Source organism: Salvelinus fontinalis, chromosome 13 (genome assembly GCF_029448725.1).
Source record: "Salvelinus fontinalis isolate EN_2023a chromosome 13, ASM2944872v1, whole genome shotgun sequence".
Lineage (NCBI taxonomy): Eukaryota > Metazoa > Chordata > Actinopteri > Salmoniformes > Salmonidae > Salvelinus > Salvelinus fontinalis.
This window is the reverse complement of record NC_074677.1, coordinates 46,318,328-46,333,772: the sequence shown is the minus strand read 5'-3', so window position 1 is coordinate 46,333,772 and position 15,445 is coordinate 46,318,328. Positions and strand designations below refer to the sequence as shown.

Below are 15,445 nucleotides of genomic sequence, written 5' to 3'. Positions count from 1 at the left end.
ATGGGGGACCAGTATGAAAATGTAGGCAATCTGTAAGTTGCTCTGGATAAGAGCGTCTGCTCAAATGTAAATAAAACACGTTTACCATGTACAATTATGTTGCAACTAAAAGAGTGCTCCGAAGATAATTAAAGTGCACTTTTAGTATAAATGGGATATGCTAGTGACATTCTCAACACACTTCTGATGCAAAAATAAATTCAAAATAGCCTAATCTTCATGACTAATGTTTAAATTTAGACTTCAAAACAGTATCAAGGTTCTGGTCTAATGTTTCTAAAAATGTTAGGCATAATCGTGTTCATGGAACGCTCAACTAGCCTTACACCTCACAGATTAGGGTGGTTTTACTGTTGGTGTAACCAAAAATGTTGGTTCCATACTACTTGACAATAGCTTTCAGTGTCAGTAAAAGTATATTTTAAGTGTGTATAGAGTACATTTCAAATGATGTCTTACAAGTACATTTACAGTAGTATACTTTAAGTGGGGTGATTTTAGTACCTAGAAGTGCACTTAGGTAACTTTTAATAGTACGATAACACAACTTCTATACAACTTTAATGTGTTTAGTACAACAACACTGTCACGACTTCTGCCGAAGTCGTTGCCTCTCCTTGTCCGGGCGGTGTTCGGCGGTCGACTTCACCGGTCTTCTAGTCATCATCGATCCATTTTTCATTTTCCATTGGTTTTGTCTTGTCTTCCCACACACCTGTTGTCAATCCCATTTCATTACCTGTTGTGTATTTAACCCTCTGTTTCCCTTCATGTGTTTGTCAGAGATTGTTCGTTGTCAAGTGTTGTGTGTTTTGTGTATAAGTGTGCGATGGGTCTTCATACCCAGATTTTGTATTATATTTTTTAGTGAGTGTTTTGGAGCTTATTACTGGAACTTTTATTAAAGTACTCCATGCTACACTCTATTTTGACTCTCCTGCGCCTGACTTCCTCTGCCACTTATACACGCCATTGTGACAGAATCTCTGACCTTAAAAATGAAGTCAGCAGGAGGAGGCACTTCACTAATGGAGGTTGAGGAACGCGTCCTGGAACACGCGGCGGAGATTGACAGTCTGTGCGCTGTCATGGATCGCATTGTCCAGAGTATGGACCGCTGGGAGAGACAGGGAGCGTGTCCAGTACCTCCACCACCCCCTGGAATTCCTTCGAACGTTTTTTCCCCGCCGGAACAGAACAGGATCCAGTTGTCCCTACCCACGGGATACAATGGAGATACTACCAGCTGCCAGGGTTTTCTCCTAAAACTGAACTTGTATCTGGCCACGGTCTCTCCAGTACCAACAGACCGTGAGAAAAGCTTCGCCCTCATCTCCTGCCTTACCGGGAAAGCCCTGGAGTGGGCCAACGCTGTGTGTGGAGAGGATAAGGCGTTGGACCATTTTGAGGAGCTCATCTGCCATTTCCGGAAGGTATTCGACCACCCATCCGAAGGCAGAGCAGCAGGTGAGCTCCTCTATCATCTGAGGCAGGGGAAGAGGAGTGCTCAGGAGTTCGCGTTGGAGTTTAGGACTTTGGCTGCCGGCGCTGGATGGAGCGACAGGGCCCTGATCGACCACTACCGTTGTAGTCTACGCGAGGACGTCCGTCGGGAGCTGGCCTGTAGAGACACCACCCTCAACTTCGACCAACTGGTGGATATGTCCATCAGGCTGGACAACATGCTGGCTACTCGGGGACGTCTAGATCGGGGTCTGGTTGTTCCATCCTCTCGCACTCTCTCTCCCGAACCTATGGAATTGGGAGGGATGGTGCGCAGGGAGACTGGAGGGGGTACCCGCTCGAGCACCATCTATGATCGCAGAGATCACACTGCTGATCGGTGCCGGGTTGGTTCCTCTGGGAATAGAGAAGGCAGGCAGGGCACTCTGGCATCACCCCAGGTGAGTAGGCACCATACTCATCCAGAGCCCTCTGCTGCACTTATGTTTGTCTCTGTCACCTTTCCGGATTTTTCCCTGCATTCCCAGTATAAGGCGCTAGTAGATTCAGGCGCGGCTGGGAATTTCATTAATAAAAATTTAGCTTATAGTTTAGGGATTCCTATTGTTTCTGTGGATATGCCTTTCCCTATTCATGCCTTAGATAGTCGACCAATAGGGTCAGGGTTTATCAGGGAGGTCACCGCACCTTTGTCTATGATAACGCAGGAGGGTCACAAGGAGAAGATTAGTCTTTTCCTTATTGATTCCCCTGCGTATTCTGTGGTGTTAGGCCTACCCTGGTTAACTACTCATAACCCCACTGTTTCTTGGCCACAGAGGGCTCTCACGGGGTGGTCGCGAGAGTGCTCAGGTAGGTGTGTAGGGGTTTCCGTTGGTGCTACTACGGTGGAAAGTCCAGACCAGGTTTCCACCGTGCGCATTCCCCCAGAATATGCCGATTTGGCACTCGCCTTCTGTAAAAAGAAGGCGACTCAATTACCACCCCATCGACAGGGGGATTGTGCGATAGATCTCCTGGTAGACGCTGCATATCCCAGGAGTCACGTGTATCCTCTGTCGCAAGCGGAGACAGTGGCTATGGATAATTATATCTCTGAATCCCTGCGTCAGGGGTTCATTCAGCCATCCATTTCACCCGCCTCTTCGAGTTTCTTTTTTGTGAAGAAGAAGGATGGCGGTTTACGCCCGTGCATTGATTATCGAGACCTTAATAAAATCACGGTAAAATATAGTTACCCGCTACCTTTGATTAATACAGTAATGGAGTCAATGCGCGGGGCCCGCTTCTTCACAAAATTGGATCTCAGGAGTGCGTACAATCTGGTGCGTATTAGGAGGGGTGATGAGTGGAAGACGGCATTTAGCACCACCTCAGGTCATTATGAGTACCTGGTCATGCCATATGGGTTGATGAATGCTCCATCAGTCTTCCAATCGTTTGTAGATGAGATCTTCAGGGACCTGAACGGGCAGGGTGTAGTGGTGTATATCGATGATATTTTGATATACTCTGCTACACGCGCTGAGCATGTGTCCTTGGTGCGCAGGGTGCTTGGTCGCCTGTTGGAGCATGATTTATATGTCAAGGCTGAGAAATGCTTGTTCTTCCAACAATCCATCTCCTTCCTAGGGCATCAGATTTCCACTTCAGGAGTGGAAATGGAGAGCGACCGCATTACAGCCGTGCGTAATTGGCCGACTCCAACCACGGTAAAGGAGGTGCAGCGTTTTTTAGGGTTTGCCAATTACTACCGGAGATTTATCCGGGGTTTTGGTCAGGTTGCAGCTCCCATTACCTCACTGCTAAAGGGGGGACCGGTGCGCTTGCAGTGGTCGGCCGAGGCGAATAGGGCTTTTGGTAAACTGAAGGCTCTGTTTACCTCGGCGCCTGTGTTGGCTCATCCGGATCCCTCTTTGCCATTCATAGTAGAGGTGGACGCATCCGAAGCTGGGATAGGAGCAGTGCTCTCTCAGCGTTCGGGTGTGCCACCGAAGCTTCGCCCCTGTGCTTTCTTTTCGAAGAAGCTCAGCCCGGCGGAGCGTAACTATGATGTGGGGGACCGAGAGCTGTTAGCTGTCGTAAAAGCCTTGAAGGTGTGGAGGCATTGGCTTGAGGGGGCTAATCACCCTTTTCTCATCTGGACTGACCACCGCAATCTGGAGTACATCCGGCAGGCGAAGAGACTAAATCCTCGCCAGGCAAGGTGGGCCATGTTTTTCACTCGTTTTGTGTTTACGCTTACTTACAGACCAGGCTCCCAGAACGTCAAGGCAGACGCATTGTCTCGGCTGTATGACACAGAGGAGCGACCCATGGATCCCACTCCCATACTCCCAGAGTCGTGTTTGGTGGCGCCAGTAGTGTGGGAGCTGGACGCGGACATTGAGCGGGCGTCACGTGCAGAGCCCTCTCCTCCTGAGTGTCCAGCTGGTCGTCTGTACGTTCCGTCTGCTGTCCGCGACCGATTGATCTATTGGGCTCACACATCACCCTCCTCTGGTCATCCTGGGATAGGTCGGACGATGCGCTGTCTTGATGGGAGGTACTGGTGGCCCACTTTAGCTAAGGACGTGAGGATTTATGTTTCCTCCTGTTCGGTGTGCGCCCAGTGCAAGGCTCCTAGACACCTGCCTAGAGGTAAGCTTTTACCTTTACCCGTTCCTCAACGGCCGTGGTCGCACCTGTCAGTGGATTTTGTGACTGATCTTCCACCTTCACAGGGTTACACCACGATCCTGGTCGTTGTGGATCGGTTTTCTAAGTCCTGTCGTCTTCTCCCTTTGCCCGGTCTCCCTACGGCCTTACAAACTGCGGAGGCTCTGTTTACACATGTTTTCCGGCATTATGGGGTGCCTGAGGATATAGTGTCTGATCGGGGTCCCCAGTTCACGTCAAGGGTCTGGAAGGCGTTCATGGAACGTCTGGGGATCTCGGTTAGTCTTACCTCAGGTTTTCACCCCGAGAGTAATGGGCAGGTGGAGAGAGTTAACCAGGATGTGGGCAGGTTTCTGCGGTCCTATTGCCAGGACCGGCCAGGGGAGTGGGCGAAGTTCGTGCCCTGGGCAGAGATAGCCCAGAACTCGCTACGTCACTCCTCTACTAACCTTACCCCTTTTCAATGTGTATTAGGGTATCAGCCGGTTCTGGCTCCTTGGCATCAGAGTCAGACCGAAGCTCCTGCGGTGGACAATTGGTTTCGGCACGCTGAGGAAACTTGGGAGGCAGCCCACGTCCACCTTCAGCGTGCCATAAGGCGCCAGAAAATTGGCGCAGACCGTCGCCGCAGTGAGGCCCCGGTGTTTGTACCAGGGGACAGGGTCTGGCTCTCGACCCGAAACCTGCCCCTCCGCCTGCTCTGCCGGAAGCTGTGTCCGCGGTTTGTGGGGCCGTTTAAAGTCCTGAGGAGAGTGAACGAGGTATGTTATAGATTACAACTGCCCATTAATTACCGTATTAACCCCTCGTTCCATGTGTCTCTCCTCAGGCCGGTGGTGGCTGGCCCGCTCCAGGAGGCTGAAGTGCGTGAAGTTCCTCCGCCTCCTCTAGACATCGAGGGGGCCCCGGCGTACGCTATTCGATCCATTTTGGATTCGAGACGTCGGGCGAGGGGCCTTCAGTACCTCGTGGACTGGGAGGGGTACGGGCCGGAGGAGAGATGCTGGGTTCCGGTGGAGGACGTTTTAGATCCTTCTATGTTAAAAGAATTCCACCGCCTCCATCCGGATCGCCCTGCACCTCGCCCTCCGGGTCGTCCCCGAGGCCGGTGTCGACGCGCGGCTGGAGCCGCGCGTCAGGGGGGGGGTAATGTCACGACTTCTGCCGAAGTCGTTGCCTCTCCTTGTCCGGGCGGTGTTCGGCGGTCGACTTCACCGGTCTTCTAGTCATCATCGATCCATTTTTCATTTTCCATTGGTTTTGTCTTGTCTTCCCACACACCTGTTGTCAATCCCATTTCATTACCTGTTGTGTATTTAACCCTCTGTTTCCCTTCATGTGTTTGTCAGAGATTGTTCGTTGTCAAGTGTTGTGTGTTTTGTGTATAAGTGTGCGATGGGTCTTCATACCCAGATTTTGTATTATATTTTTTAGTGAGTGTTATGGAGCTTATTACTGGAACTTTTATTAAAGTACTCCATGCTACACTCTATTTTGACTCTCCTGCGCCTGACTTCCTCTGCCACTTATACACGCCATTGTGACAAACACTTACCAATCTCCTTGCCCAGTCCAGAGTAGCGTAGTGACCCAGCCGACGATACCACTGCACAGCTCTTGTAGGGTCCAAGGTCAGAGGTTATGGGTTGTAGGGGCAGCTGGTACGCCCAGGGCAGAGAGGAGAAGGGCTCGAGGTCAGGGGTCAGGGTCGCAACTTCTACCTTGTACTTCAGCTGGCACAGCAACTCTGAGCCGCTCAGTTTAGGACGAGTGGCCACGCCCCCAGGACCAGAGAACTCCACACCATACTTATTCATCGCCTGAGAGAGCGAGAGACAGATGATGGTGAAAGGGAACGGTAATGTCGATGGAGAAGAAGATGGGGGAGATGGAGAAGAAGATGGGGGAGATGGAGAAGAAGAGAGGCAGTTGGAAAGAGGGACAAAAGAGAAAAGATACATATAAAAGCTGCAGATAACTTTGGACAAAAAATATGAAATGAATCCAGTTTTCTGTTTCCATCTTTCTTGGAAATCTCTCCGAGCTAGCACATTTGGTTCCTTGTAAGTCGTGGGAACGTATGTTCTTGGTTTCACATTGGTTGTGGGAACAAAGCCATATGTTTCCTGACGTTCCGAGAACAGAAGTGAAAAGTTTGCCTGGGAGGTTTTATTAACGCTCTGACAATGAAAATTCTAGGATATTTGGAGGTTTTTGAATAACTTCACTGAATGTTTCAAGACTTTTATTAACACTGCTTGTTTATTTGTGTTAACGTTTTTTTTTTTTTTACACAGGCATTAATCATGCAAAAACATGTATTTGTTATTGTAACACGGCATTCAAACCTATAATATTCTGTTCCCTATCCATGGAGTTAGTCCACTGCACCACCAGGACGGCGCTAGCATGCCCTCTTTCATTCACAGATACAACGTTTTCATTTTAGTCTATTCAAACAGACCCCGTTTCAAAGGAAACAAGCACTCATTAAGACCAGGTGTGGCCAATTAGTGGGTGCGGCCAACACACCTGAACACACTTAACAAGTTAAAGGATAGAGAAAGTTGTGTTGATGATGATAAGAACGGAATCTAAATGTTTTTAAATAACATTCTTAGAACGTTTTCTGAACGTTACAAAAGTTTTCTTATGGTTTTTATGTAACTTTTCCTTAACGTTCTCGGAGCAGTTTGATTATCTGACTTTCAAACGGCAATCGACAGTTGAAACAATAACAAATTGTACTTGATAGAGTCCAAGATGGCGTAGCAGTGCAGACGTGCTTTGTTTGTCCTCTCGAGTACTTTTGTATTTTTCGTCCTTTTTTGTATATATTTCAATCTCTTTTCGATTTTAAATCAATTATACCTTCCGATAACCTGCCTTACCCAATGTGATACGGAACCGCTATTATTTTAAATTTTTAGACCTTATAACCAGAAGCTAACCAGCTAATTAGCTACAAGCTATTTAGTCATTGATAGCCACTGCTAGCGGCCTTTACCTTCTGCACAGATACCAGCCCTTTCTTTAGCCTGGATAATACTCGCCAACCTACCAGTAGCGGACTGTTTCTCCACTACAACGCCAGATTCCTGCCGTAAACCCTGGACCATTACTCCTGATCTTCACAGCTAGCTACCTGCCACCGAGTGACCCAGTACCAAAGCTATCCCTGAGCCATGCCCACCTCCCGGCCTACTCAATTGTTCACCCGGACTCCACCCAAACATGGCTAGAATCCACTACTCCACCGGATCCTTGCCGTAAGCTTGATGTCTTACCCGTTGTTGTCTTAACTAGCTCTCCCAATCAACACCTGTGATTGCTTTATGCCTCGCTTTATGTCTCTCTCAAATGTCAATATGCCTTGTATACTGTTGTTTAGGTTAGTTGTCATTGTTTTAGTTTACAATGGAGCCCCTAGTGTCACTCATCATACCTCTTATATCTCCTTTGTCCCACCTCCCACACATGCGGTGACCTCACCCATTATAACCAGCATGTCCAGAGATGCAACCTCTCTTATCATCACTCAGTGCCTGGGCTTACATCCGCTGTACCGCACCCCACCATACCCATGTCTGCACATTATGCCCTGAATCTATTCTACCATGCCCAGAAATCTTTGTTCCCAACGCTCTAGAATACCAGTTTTGATAGAGATAAACCCAGGCCCTGCGTGTCCCCAGGCACCCTCATTTGTTGACTTCTGTGATCGAAAAAGCCTTGGTTTCATGCATGTTAACATCAGAAGCCTCCTCCCTAAGTTTGTTTTACTCACTGCTTTAGCACACTCCGCAAACCCTGAAGTCCTTGCCCTGTCTGAATCCTGGCTTAGGAAGGTCACCAAAAATTCTGAGCTTTCCATACCCAACTACAACATTTTCCGTCAAGATAGAACTGCCAAAGGGGGAGGAGTTGCAATCTACTGCAGAGATAGCCTGCAAAGTCTATACCCAAACAGTTCGAACTTCTAATTTTTAAAAAGAATCTCTTCAGAAATAAGTCTCTCACTGTTGCCGCCCGTTATCGACCCCCCTCCACTCCCAGCTGTGCCCTGGACACCATATATGAATTGATCGCCCCCCCATCTAGCTTCAGAGTTCGATCTGTTAGGTGACCTAAACTGGGATATGCTTAACACCCCGGCAGTCCTACAATCTAAGCTAGATGCCCTCAGTCTCACACAAATCATCAAGGAACCCACCAGGTACAACTCTAAATCCGTAAACATGGCCACCCTCATAGACATTATCCTGACCAACTTGCCCTCCAAATACACCTCTGCTGTTTTCAATCAAGATCTCAGGATCACTGCCTCATTGCCTGTATCCGTTATGGGTCCGCGGTCAAACAACCACTCCTCATCACTGTCAAACGCTCCCTAAAACACTTCTGCGAGCAGGCCTTTCTAATCGACCTGTCCCGGGTATCCTGGAAGGATATTGACCTCATCCCGTCAGTCGAGGATGCCTGGTCGTGCTTTAAAAGTAATTTCCTCACCATCTTAGATAAGCATGCCCCTTTCAAAAAAATGCAGAACTAAGAACAGATATAGCCCTTGGTTCACTACAGACCTGACTGCCCTTGACCAGCACAAAAACATCTTGTGGCAGACTGCAATAGCATCGAATAATCCCCGCGAAATGCAACTGTTCAGGGAAGTCAGGAACCAATACACGCAGTCAGTCAAGAAAGCAAAAGTGAGCTTTTTCAAGCAGAAATTTGCCTCCTGTAGCTCTAACTCCAAAAAGTTTTGGGACACTGTAAAGTCCATGGATAACAAAAGCACCTCCTCCCAGCTGCCCACTGCACTGAGGCAGTGGGCACCACCGATAAATCCATGATAATCGACAATTTCAATAAGCATTTCTCTACGGCTGGCCATGCCTTCCTTCTGGCTACTCCAACCCTGGCCAACAGCTCCGACCCCCCCCCCCCCCCCCCCCCCCCGCAGCTACTCGCCTGAGCCTCCCCAGCTTCTCCTTCACCAAAATCCAGATAGCAGATGTTCTGAAAGAGCTGCAAAACCTGGACCCTACAAATCAGCTGGGCTAGACAATCTGGATCCTCTCTTTCTAAAACTATCCACGGCCATTGTTGCAACCCCTATTACCAGCCTGTTCAACCTCTCTTTCGTATCGTCCGAGATCCCTATAGATTGGAAAGCTGCCGCGGTCATCCCCCTCTTCAAAGGGGGTGACACTAGACCCATATCTATCCTGCCCTAACTTTCTAAAGTCTTCGAAAGCCAAGTTAATAAACAGATCAATGACCATTTCGAATTCCACCGTACCTTCTCCGCTATGCAATCCGTTTTCCGAGCCGGTCAGGGGTGCACCTCAGCCACGCTCAAGGTACTAAACGATATCATAACCTCCATCGATAAAAGACAGTACTGTGCAGCCGTCTTCATCGACCTGGCCAAGGCTTTCGACTCTGTCAATCACCATATTCTTATCAGCAGACTCAATAGCATTGGTTTCTCTAATGACTGCCTCGCCTGGTTCACCAACTACTTTGCAGACAGAGTTCAGTGGGTCAAATCAGAGGGCCTGTTGTCCAGACCTCTGGCAGTCTCTATGGGGATACCACAGGGTTCAATTCTCGGGCAGACTCTTTTCTCGGTATATATCAACGATGTCGCTCTTGCTGCAGGTGATTCCCTGATCCACCTCTACGCAGACAACACCATTCTGTTTACTTCTGGACCTTCCTTGAATACTGTGCTAACTAACCTCCAAACGAGCTTCAATGCCATACAACACTTCTTCCGTGGCCTCCAACTGCTCTTAAACGCTAGTAAAACCAAATGCATAATTTTCAACCATTCGCTGCCCACACCCGCCCGCCCGACTAGCATCACCACCCTGGACGGTTCTGACCTAGAATATGTGGACAACTATAAATACCTAGGAGTCTGGCTAGACTGTAAACTCTCCTTCCAGACTCATATTAAACATCTCCAATCCAAAATCAAATCTAGAATTGGCTTTCTATTTCGCAACAAAGCCTCCTTCACTCACGCCGCCAAACTTACCCTAGTAAAACTGACTATCCAGCCGATCCTCGAATTCGGCGATGTCATCTACACAGTAGCTTCCAATACTCTACTCAGCAAACTGGATGCAGTCTATCACAGTGCCATCCGTTTTGTTACCAAATCACCTTATACCACCCACCACTGCGACCTGTATGCTCTAGTCGGCTGGCCCTCGCTACATATTCATCGCCAGACCCACTGGCTCCAGGTCATCTATAAGTCTATGCTAGGTAAAGCTCCGCCTTATCTCAGTTCACTAGTCACGATAACAACACCCACCCGTAGCACACGTTCCAGAAGGTATATCTCACTGATCATCCCCAAAGCCAACACCACATTTGGCCGCCTTTCCTTACAGTTCTCTGTTGCCAGTGACTGGAACGAATTGCAAAAATCGCTGAAGCTGGAGACTTATATTTCCCTCACCAACTTTAAACATCAGCTATCTGAGCAGCTAACCGATCGCTGCAGTTGTACATAGTCCATCTGTAAATAGCCCACCCAATCTACCTACCTCATCCCCATACTGTTTTTATTTACTTTTCTGCTCTTTTGCACACCAGTATCTCTACTTGCACATCATCATCTGCTCATTTATCACTCCAGTGTTAATCTGCTAAATTGTAATTCTTCGCTACTATGGCCTATTTTATTGCCTACCTCCTCATGCCTTTTGCACACACTGTAAATAGACTCTTTTTTTCTACTGTGTCATTGACTTTATTGTGTTATTGGCTTGTTTATTGTCTATTCCATGTTATTCCGTGTGTAACTCTGTGTTGTTGTCTGTGTCACACTGCTTTGCTTTATCTTGGCCAGGTCGCAGTTGTAAATGAGAACTTGTTCTCAACTAGCCTTTCTTGTTAAATTAAGGTGAAATAAAATAAAAAATAAAAATAAACTTCCCGCCACTGTTTCGCTAAAAAACTGAGGGATGGGGCTCGAAAAATGGAACTCTCAAATTCATAGACAGAGCTATCCATGAGCAAGGACTGACTATCCATGATACAGTGGTTCCTCAATTAAATGTTTTGAAATTATGCCTCGGGACCTTGTGGTTTTGTACGTTACCCTGCGTCACTGCTTCATTGCTCCAGACCACCGCACGGGGGAGTTAGAGCACTGATTCTGCTTTTTCTGACCTAATGTTTTTTTTTTCTGACCTACCTGACAATGAATTGGGTGATATAAACCGAATAGAAAGTGATAATTGTTCACGACTTCAAAATTGAATTTTTTGAACTGAATGATGAGGATGAAGAAGGTGATTGAATATAGAACAATACTGTAAGAATTGCTATTCCTCTGTCCTGCACACACCCGAAAAAAAAATACTTCTTTCTACTTGGTCAGAAGGAGCTGTAACTGGACTGTAGCATATTACTTACTAAAACTGTTGTTACACTAAGGTATTTATTCTAAGAAAAACGAATATGTTCAGTTATACTCCATGATATATGTGTTGACTGAATATAAGCAGCAAGCTGTGTCTGCTAAATGATCAAGTTGATGGCGCAGGCACATAGCCTCGGGCACCTACATAAAGCTGAGTGACTCACTCATTCATGGCTTTGGATCAAAATAAGTACCAACATTCTTTCTGATAGTCTGGAAGTGAAAAATAGAAAATAGAAGTGATCACGACTCTACAATTGATCTCTAGTTTTGGTCTCAAATAAGCACGGTCTGTGAAGAGCAAATAACTAAAATAAGCGGAGAGTCAGCTGGAGAGTGACCTGTTTAAATTATATGAGAAAATATATATATATTTTAGTTGGAATGGCAAGCCAGACAAATTTTAAAGGGCATATTGTCTGCTTCTACATCTGCATTGCTTGCTGTTTGAGGTTTTAGGTTGGGTTTCTGTACAGCACTTTGAGATATCAGCTGATGTAAGAAGGGCTTTATAAATACATTTGATTTGATATTGTCTCACCCTATGTTCAAGAATGGCCTTTTTCCCTTTATTCAGATTACAACCGCTCACTTTAAGTTATTTGAAAATTAAATAATACCTAAAATTTAAAAAAAATGTAAACAAGGACTTGAAAATGAGATTGTGTACTCCGCAAACAACGTTTCCAGTCCGAGAATGAGAGCGGTAAATTACTGTAATTAATACATTCATTCAATACATTGGAATACAAAAGAAGCCATCCATCCATCCATTATGGACTAATAGCAGGACAATAGACTCTTTCCAAGGAAGAGGGTAGGGGGAGAATTGTATTGTCAATTTCTCAAGCCAAAATATCTTGATGGCCTTCACCAGTTCATCTTTGCTTGTACTGTAGGCTTGGCAGAGTTACGGATGAATGTTTTCAGTTGATGCCAAACAAGTTCGATCGGGTTTAAAATCAGGAGACTTACATGTAGAGATGAAAAACATATTAGTAGATATACTGTAGGCCTACCGTAGGCGTTGTAGGTCTTTTATTTATTTATGTTTATTTTACCTTTATTTTACTACATAAATGTCTACTTTGCTGGCATCTTGACCCAGTTTATTACTCATTTGCAAACCCGGGTGGCAGTGTGTTTTGGTCCGAGCAGACCCTTTTCCGGCTTACAGACATAGTTTTCATCAAGCCAGCTTCGTTCTATGGTGCTACCCGTTCCAGGGTTAGAACTGTAACCACCGGAGGACTTGAAAATGAGCCGAAGCTGAGTGGATAACCAAAACTAAAGGTATTTTGGTTTCAGTGCATTTTCTTTAAAAAAACATGTATATAGCCTATCAATTTGTAGGCATACTGTGTAATAAAATCAATAATTGTGTACTAAAAACGTGAATGTGTTTTTGCTGAGCATACAATCATCCGTGGAGATCAGTGGACAAAGGGCTGGACAACGGGCCACACCGAGAAAAAAAAGCATGGTTCCACAGAATACCAACTGGGATGGATCCCGAGGCAAATGTGGCTTCTTCATCAACATGCTTTCGTTAATAAAATAATGATAAAAACACTCTTTCAAAATGCAGATGTTTATTTCGTTATGGATACATAACGAATTACTATGGGAATAAATATCACTGAATGACAGAAATATTGGAACAAAGTAGGCTAATGAAGGTAAACAAATTGTTGCTTACTGGAAAATACTCTTTCAAAATGAATGGAAGAGGTCCGTGGAGGCGGGAAAATGTTTTCAAACACTTGTTTTTCATAAGGGCTAATAGCAGGACAATAGACACTGTAGGTGTGAAAATCCCCCCCAAGAAGCAATAGCCTCCACGCATTATCAACTATTTCAGCACCGTTTTGCGCTGCTTTGAGACAAGCAAGACTACTTAATAAACTTATACATTTCAAAAAAAATGTTTTTATTAACCTTGCATTTTAATTGTATAAAAGCCCCTTGGATATTAATTTAGAATCCTCTAAATGTAATTAGGTATACTACTGTACAAGGACATTTTATGGATCTGCCAGTATTTCCATTAAGAGATTCCGGTAAAGAAATGTGTATGTAGAGGGGTAACTTTCTTCACCAGTTCTCTTACCATTTTGTACAACTGTGTGATTAACCTACCAGTTGGTGTAACTGTAATGTTAATTCTCTTGAGAGGATTTTTTCTTTTCACTATCAAAATATTAAAAGCTTTCAAACGCATTCATGAATTAAATCACGTTGCCGTTCATCTGATGAAGGATTGACTCGATCTATAAGCCCAGGATGATAGTAAAATGGGCAATAAGATACACTACAAGAAAGGGAGCACATAACCGTAGAAAACAGTTGCAGATCGGAGGGCCATCAAGCAAAACAGACCAATAAAACACGGGTAAACGGCGGGAGTATCTATGCCTCTCTGAGGACTGGGTAGGGTACGGGGCCCACGCTCTCCACTTCCCACCTCCCGTCGGTTCTGGGCCGGGAGGGTCCGGCGGGTGGCTTCGGCTCTCGCAGGAGCTCGGATCCCTGCATCTCCATGTTGCCTGGGTTGCGCCGACCGGCTCCACCCCCCCCCCCCCCTCCCTTTCCCCATTAGGCACGGCCGCATGGCGCACCCCCTTTCCCCGTTAGGCACGGCCACATGGCGCATCCCCAATATCAAGGTCCACATGGCACTATTTACATAATGAATATGAATTTGTAGGGCGGAAATGATTAAATATTAAAGCATTAGACCTCTCACTAAAGGCGTCAACCATACAAAAGTTATACTTATATCCAAACTGGTTGGAGATAGAAGAGTACATGGCCATAAAGGCTAGATCATTTTTCAAGATGTTCAAACATTCATAGATGACCAGCATGGTCAAATAATATAAACAGTGGTTATAGAGGGTGCAACAGGTCAGCACCTTAGGAGTAAATGCCAGTTGGCTTTTCATTGCCGACCATTCAGAGGTCAAGACTGCAAGTGTCACGGTTCATGAATCCACTGCCTCACTCTCTCTTTTCTCTCTCTCTCTCTCTCTCTCGCTCTCTCTCTCTCTCTCTCTCCTGTGTTTGTGTGGGCGTGGTTCCCAATCTTGGCCTGATTGTCTGCGCCAGCTGGAATTAATTATCTTCCCCTTTATATGTTCTGTAACCTGTGTTTCTTGTTGTCAGATCGTTGTTTCTTCCCTGAGGTTGTGTCGTGTGTCAGTGCTCATTCTCTCTCAGCCCTTGTGGGGATTATCTGCTGTGCTCCTTCCTTCCCAGCCGGACTCACTCCCTTGGATTTCTCAGCACGCTATCATCAGAGGATGTGCCCTAGGCCCTGGGTTGGATTCTGTCTGAGTATATTCTGTCTGTCCTGTGGATACTGTAAACTATTTTCATTAAACCATCGTTGCTTGCATCTTGCATCCGCCCCTGTGTTGTGACAGAACGATCTGACCATATCATGGATGCAGCGAGTTCAACGAGTCTGACCGAATTCATTTCCCGCAGTATCACGAGAATGGACCAACAAGAGGAGGACATCTCCAGCACAGGTCGGGCAGTACAAGCCATGGCGACGCAGGTATCCCAGCTGACCCAACAATTACAACATCTGAAGGGTCTCGCTGCGCCACCTACACCGGCAGTTCCACACGCCCCGCCAGAGCTGGATTCTCAGCTAGAGCCACGACTACCGACACCAGAGGGTTATTCAGGTGATCCGGACTATTGTAGAGCTTTTCTTACGAGATGTTCAATGCATTTCTCGTTGCAGCCACGGACCTTCAACCGTGAACAGTCTAAGGTAGCAATCGTACTCACACTGCTATCAGGCAAAGCGGCTCTTTGGGGAACGGCGGTGTGGTCGAACCAGGACCCATGCTGCACCTCTTTCCAGAC

The 15,445-nt window shown here is 46.4% G+C and overlaps 1 protein-coding gene across 3 annotated transcripts in view; it reads right to left on the bottom strand.

Moving 5' to 3' along the window:
- st6gal1 (ST6 beta-galactosamide alpha-2,6-sialyltranferase 1) overlaps positions 1 to 15,445 on the bottom strand; it is a 134,151-nt gene that overhangs the window by 77,405 nt on the left and 41,301 nt on the right. For all 3 annotated transcript variants that reach the window (XM_055943036.1, XM_055943035.1, XM_055943037.1), the window contains exon 5: positions 5,678 to 5,942. In XM_055943036.1, coding sequence (XP_055799011.1) covers positions 5,678 to 5,942 — 265 coding nt within the window. The remainder of the gene's footprint in view (positions 1 to 5,677; positions 5,943 to 15,445) is intronic.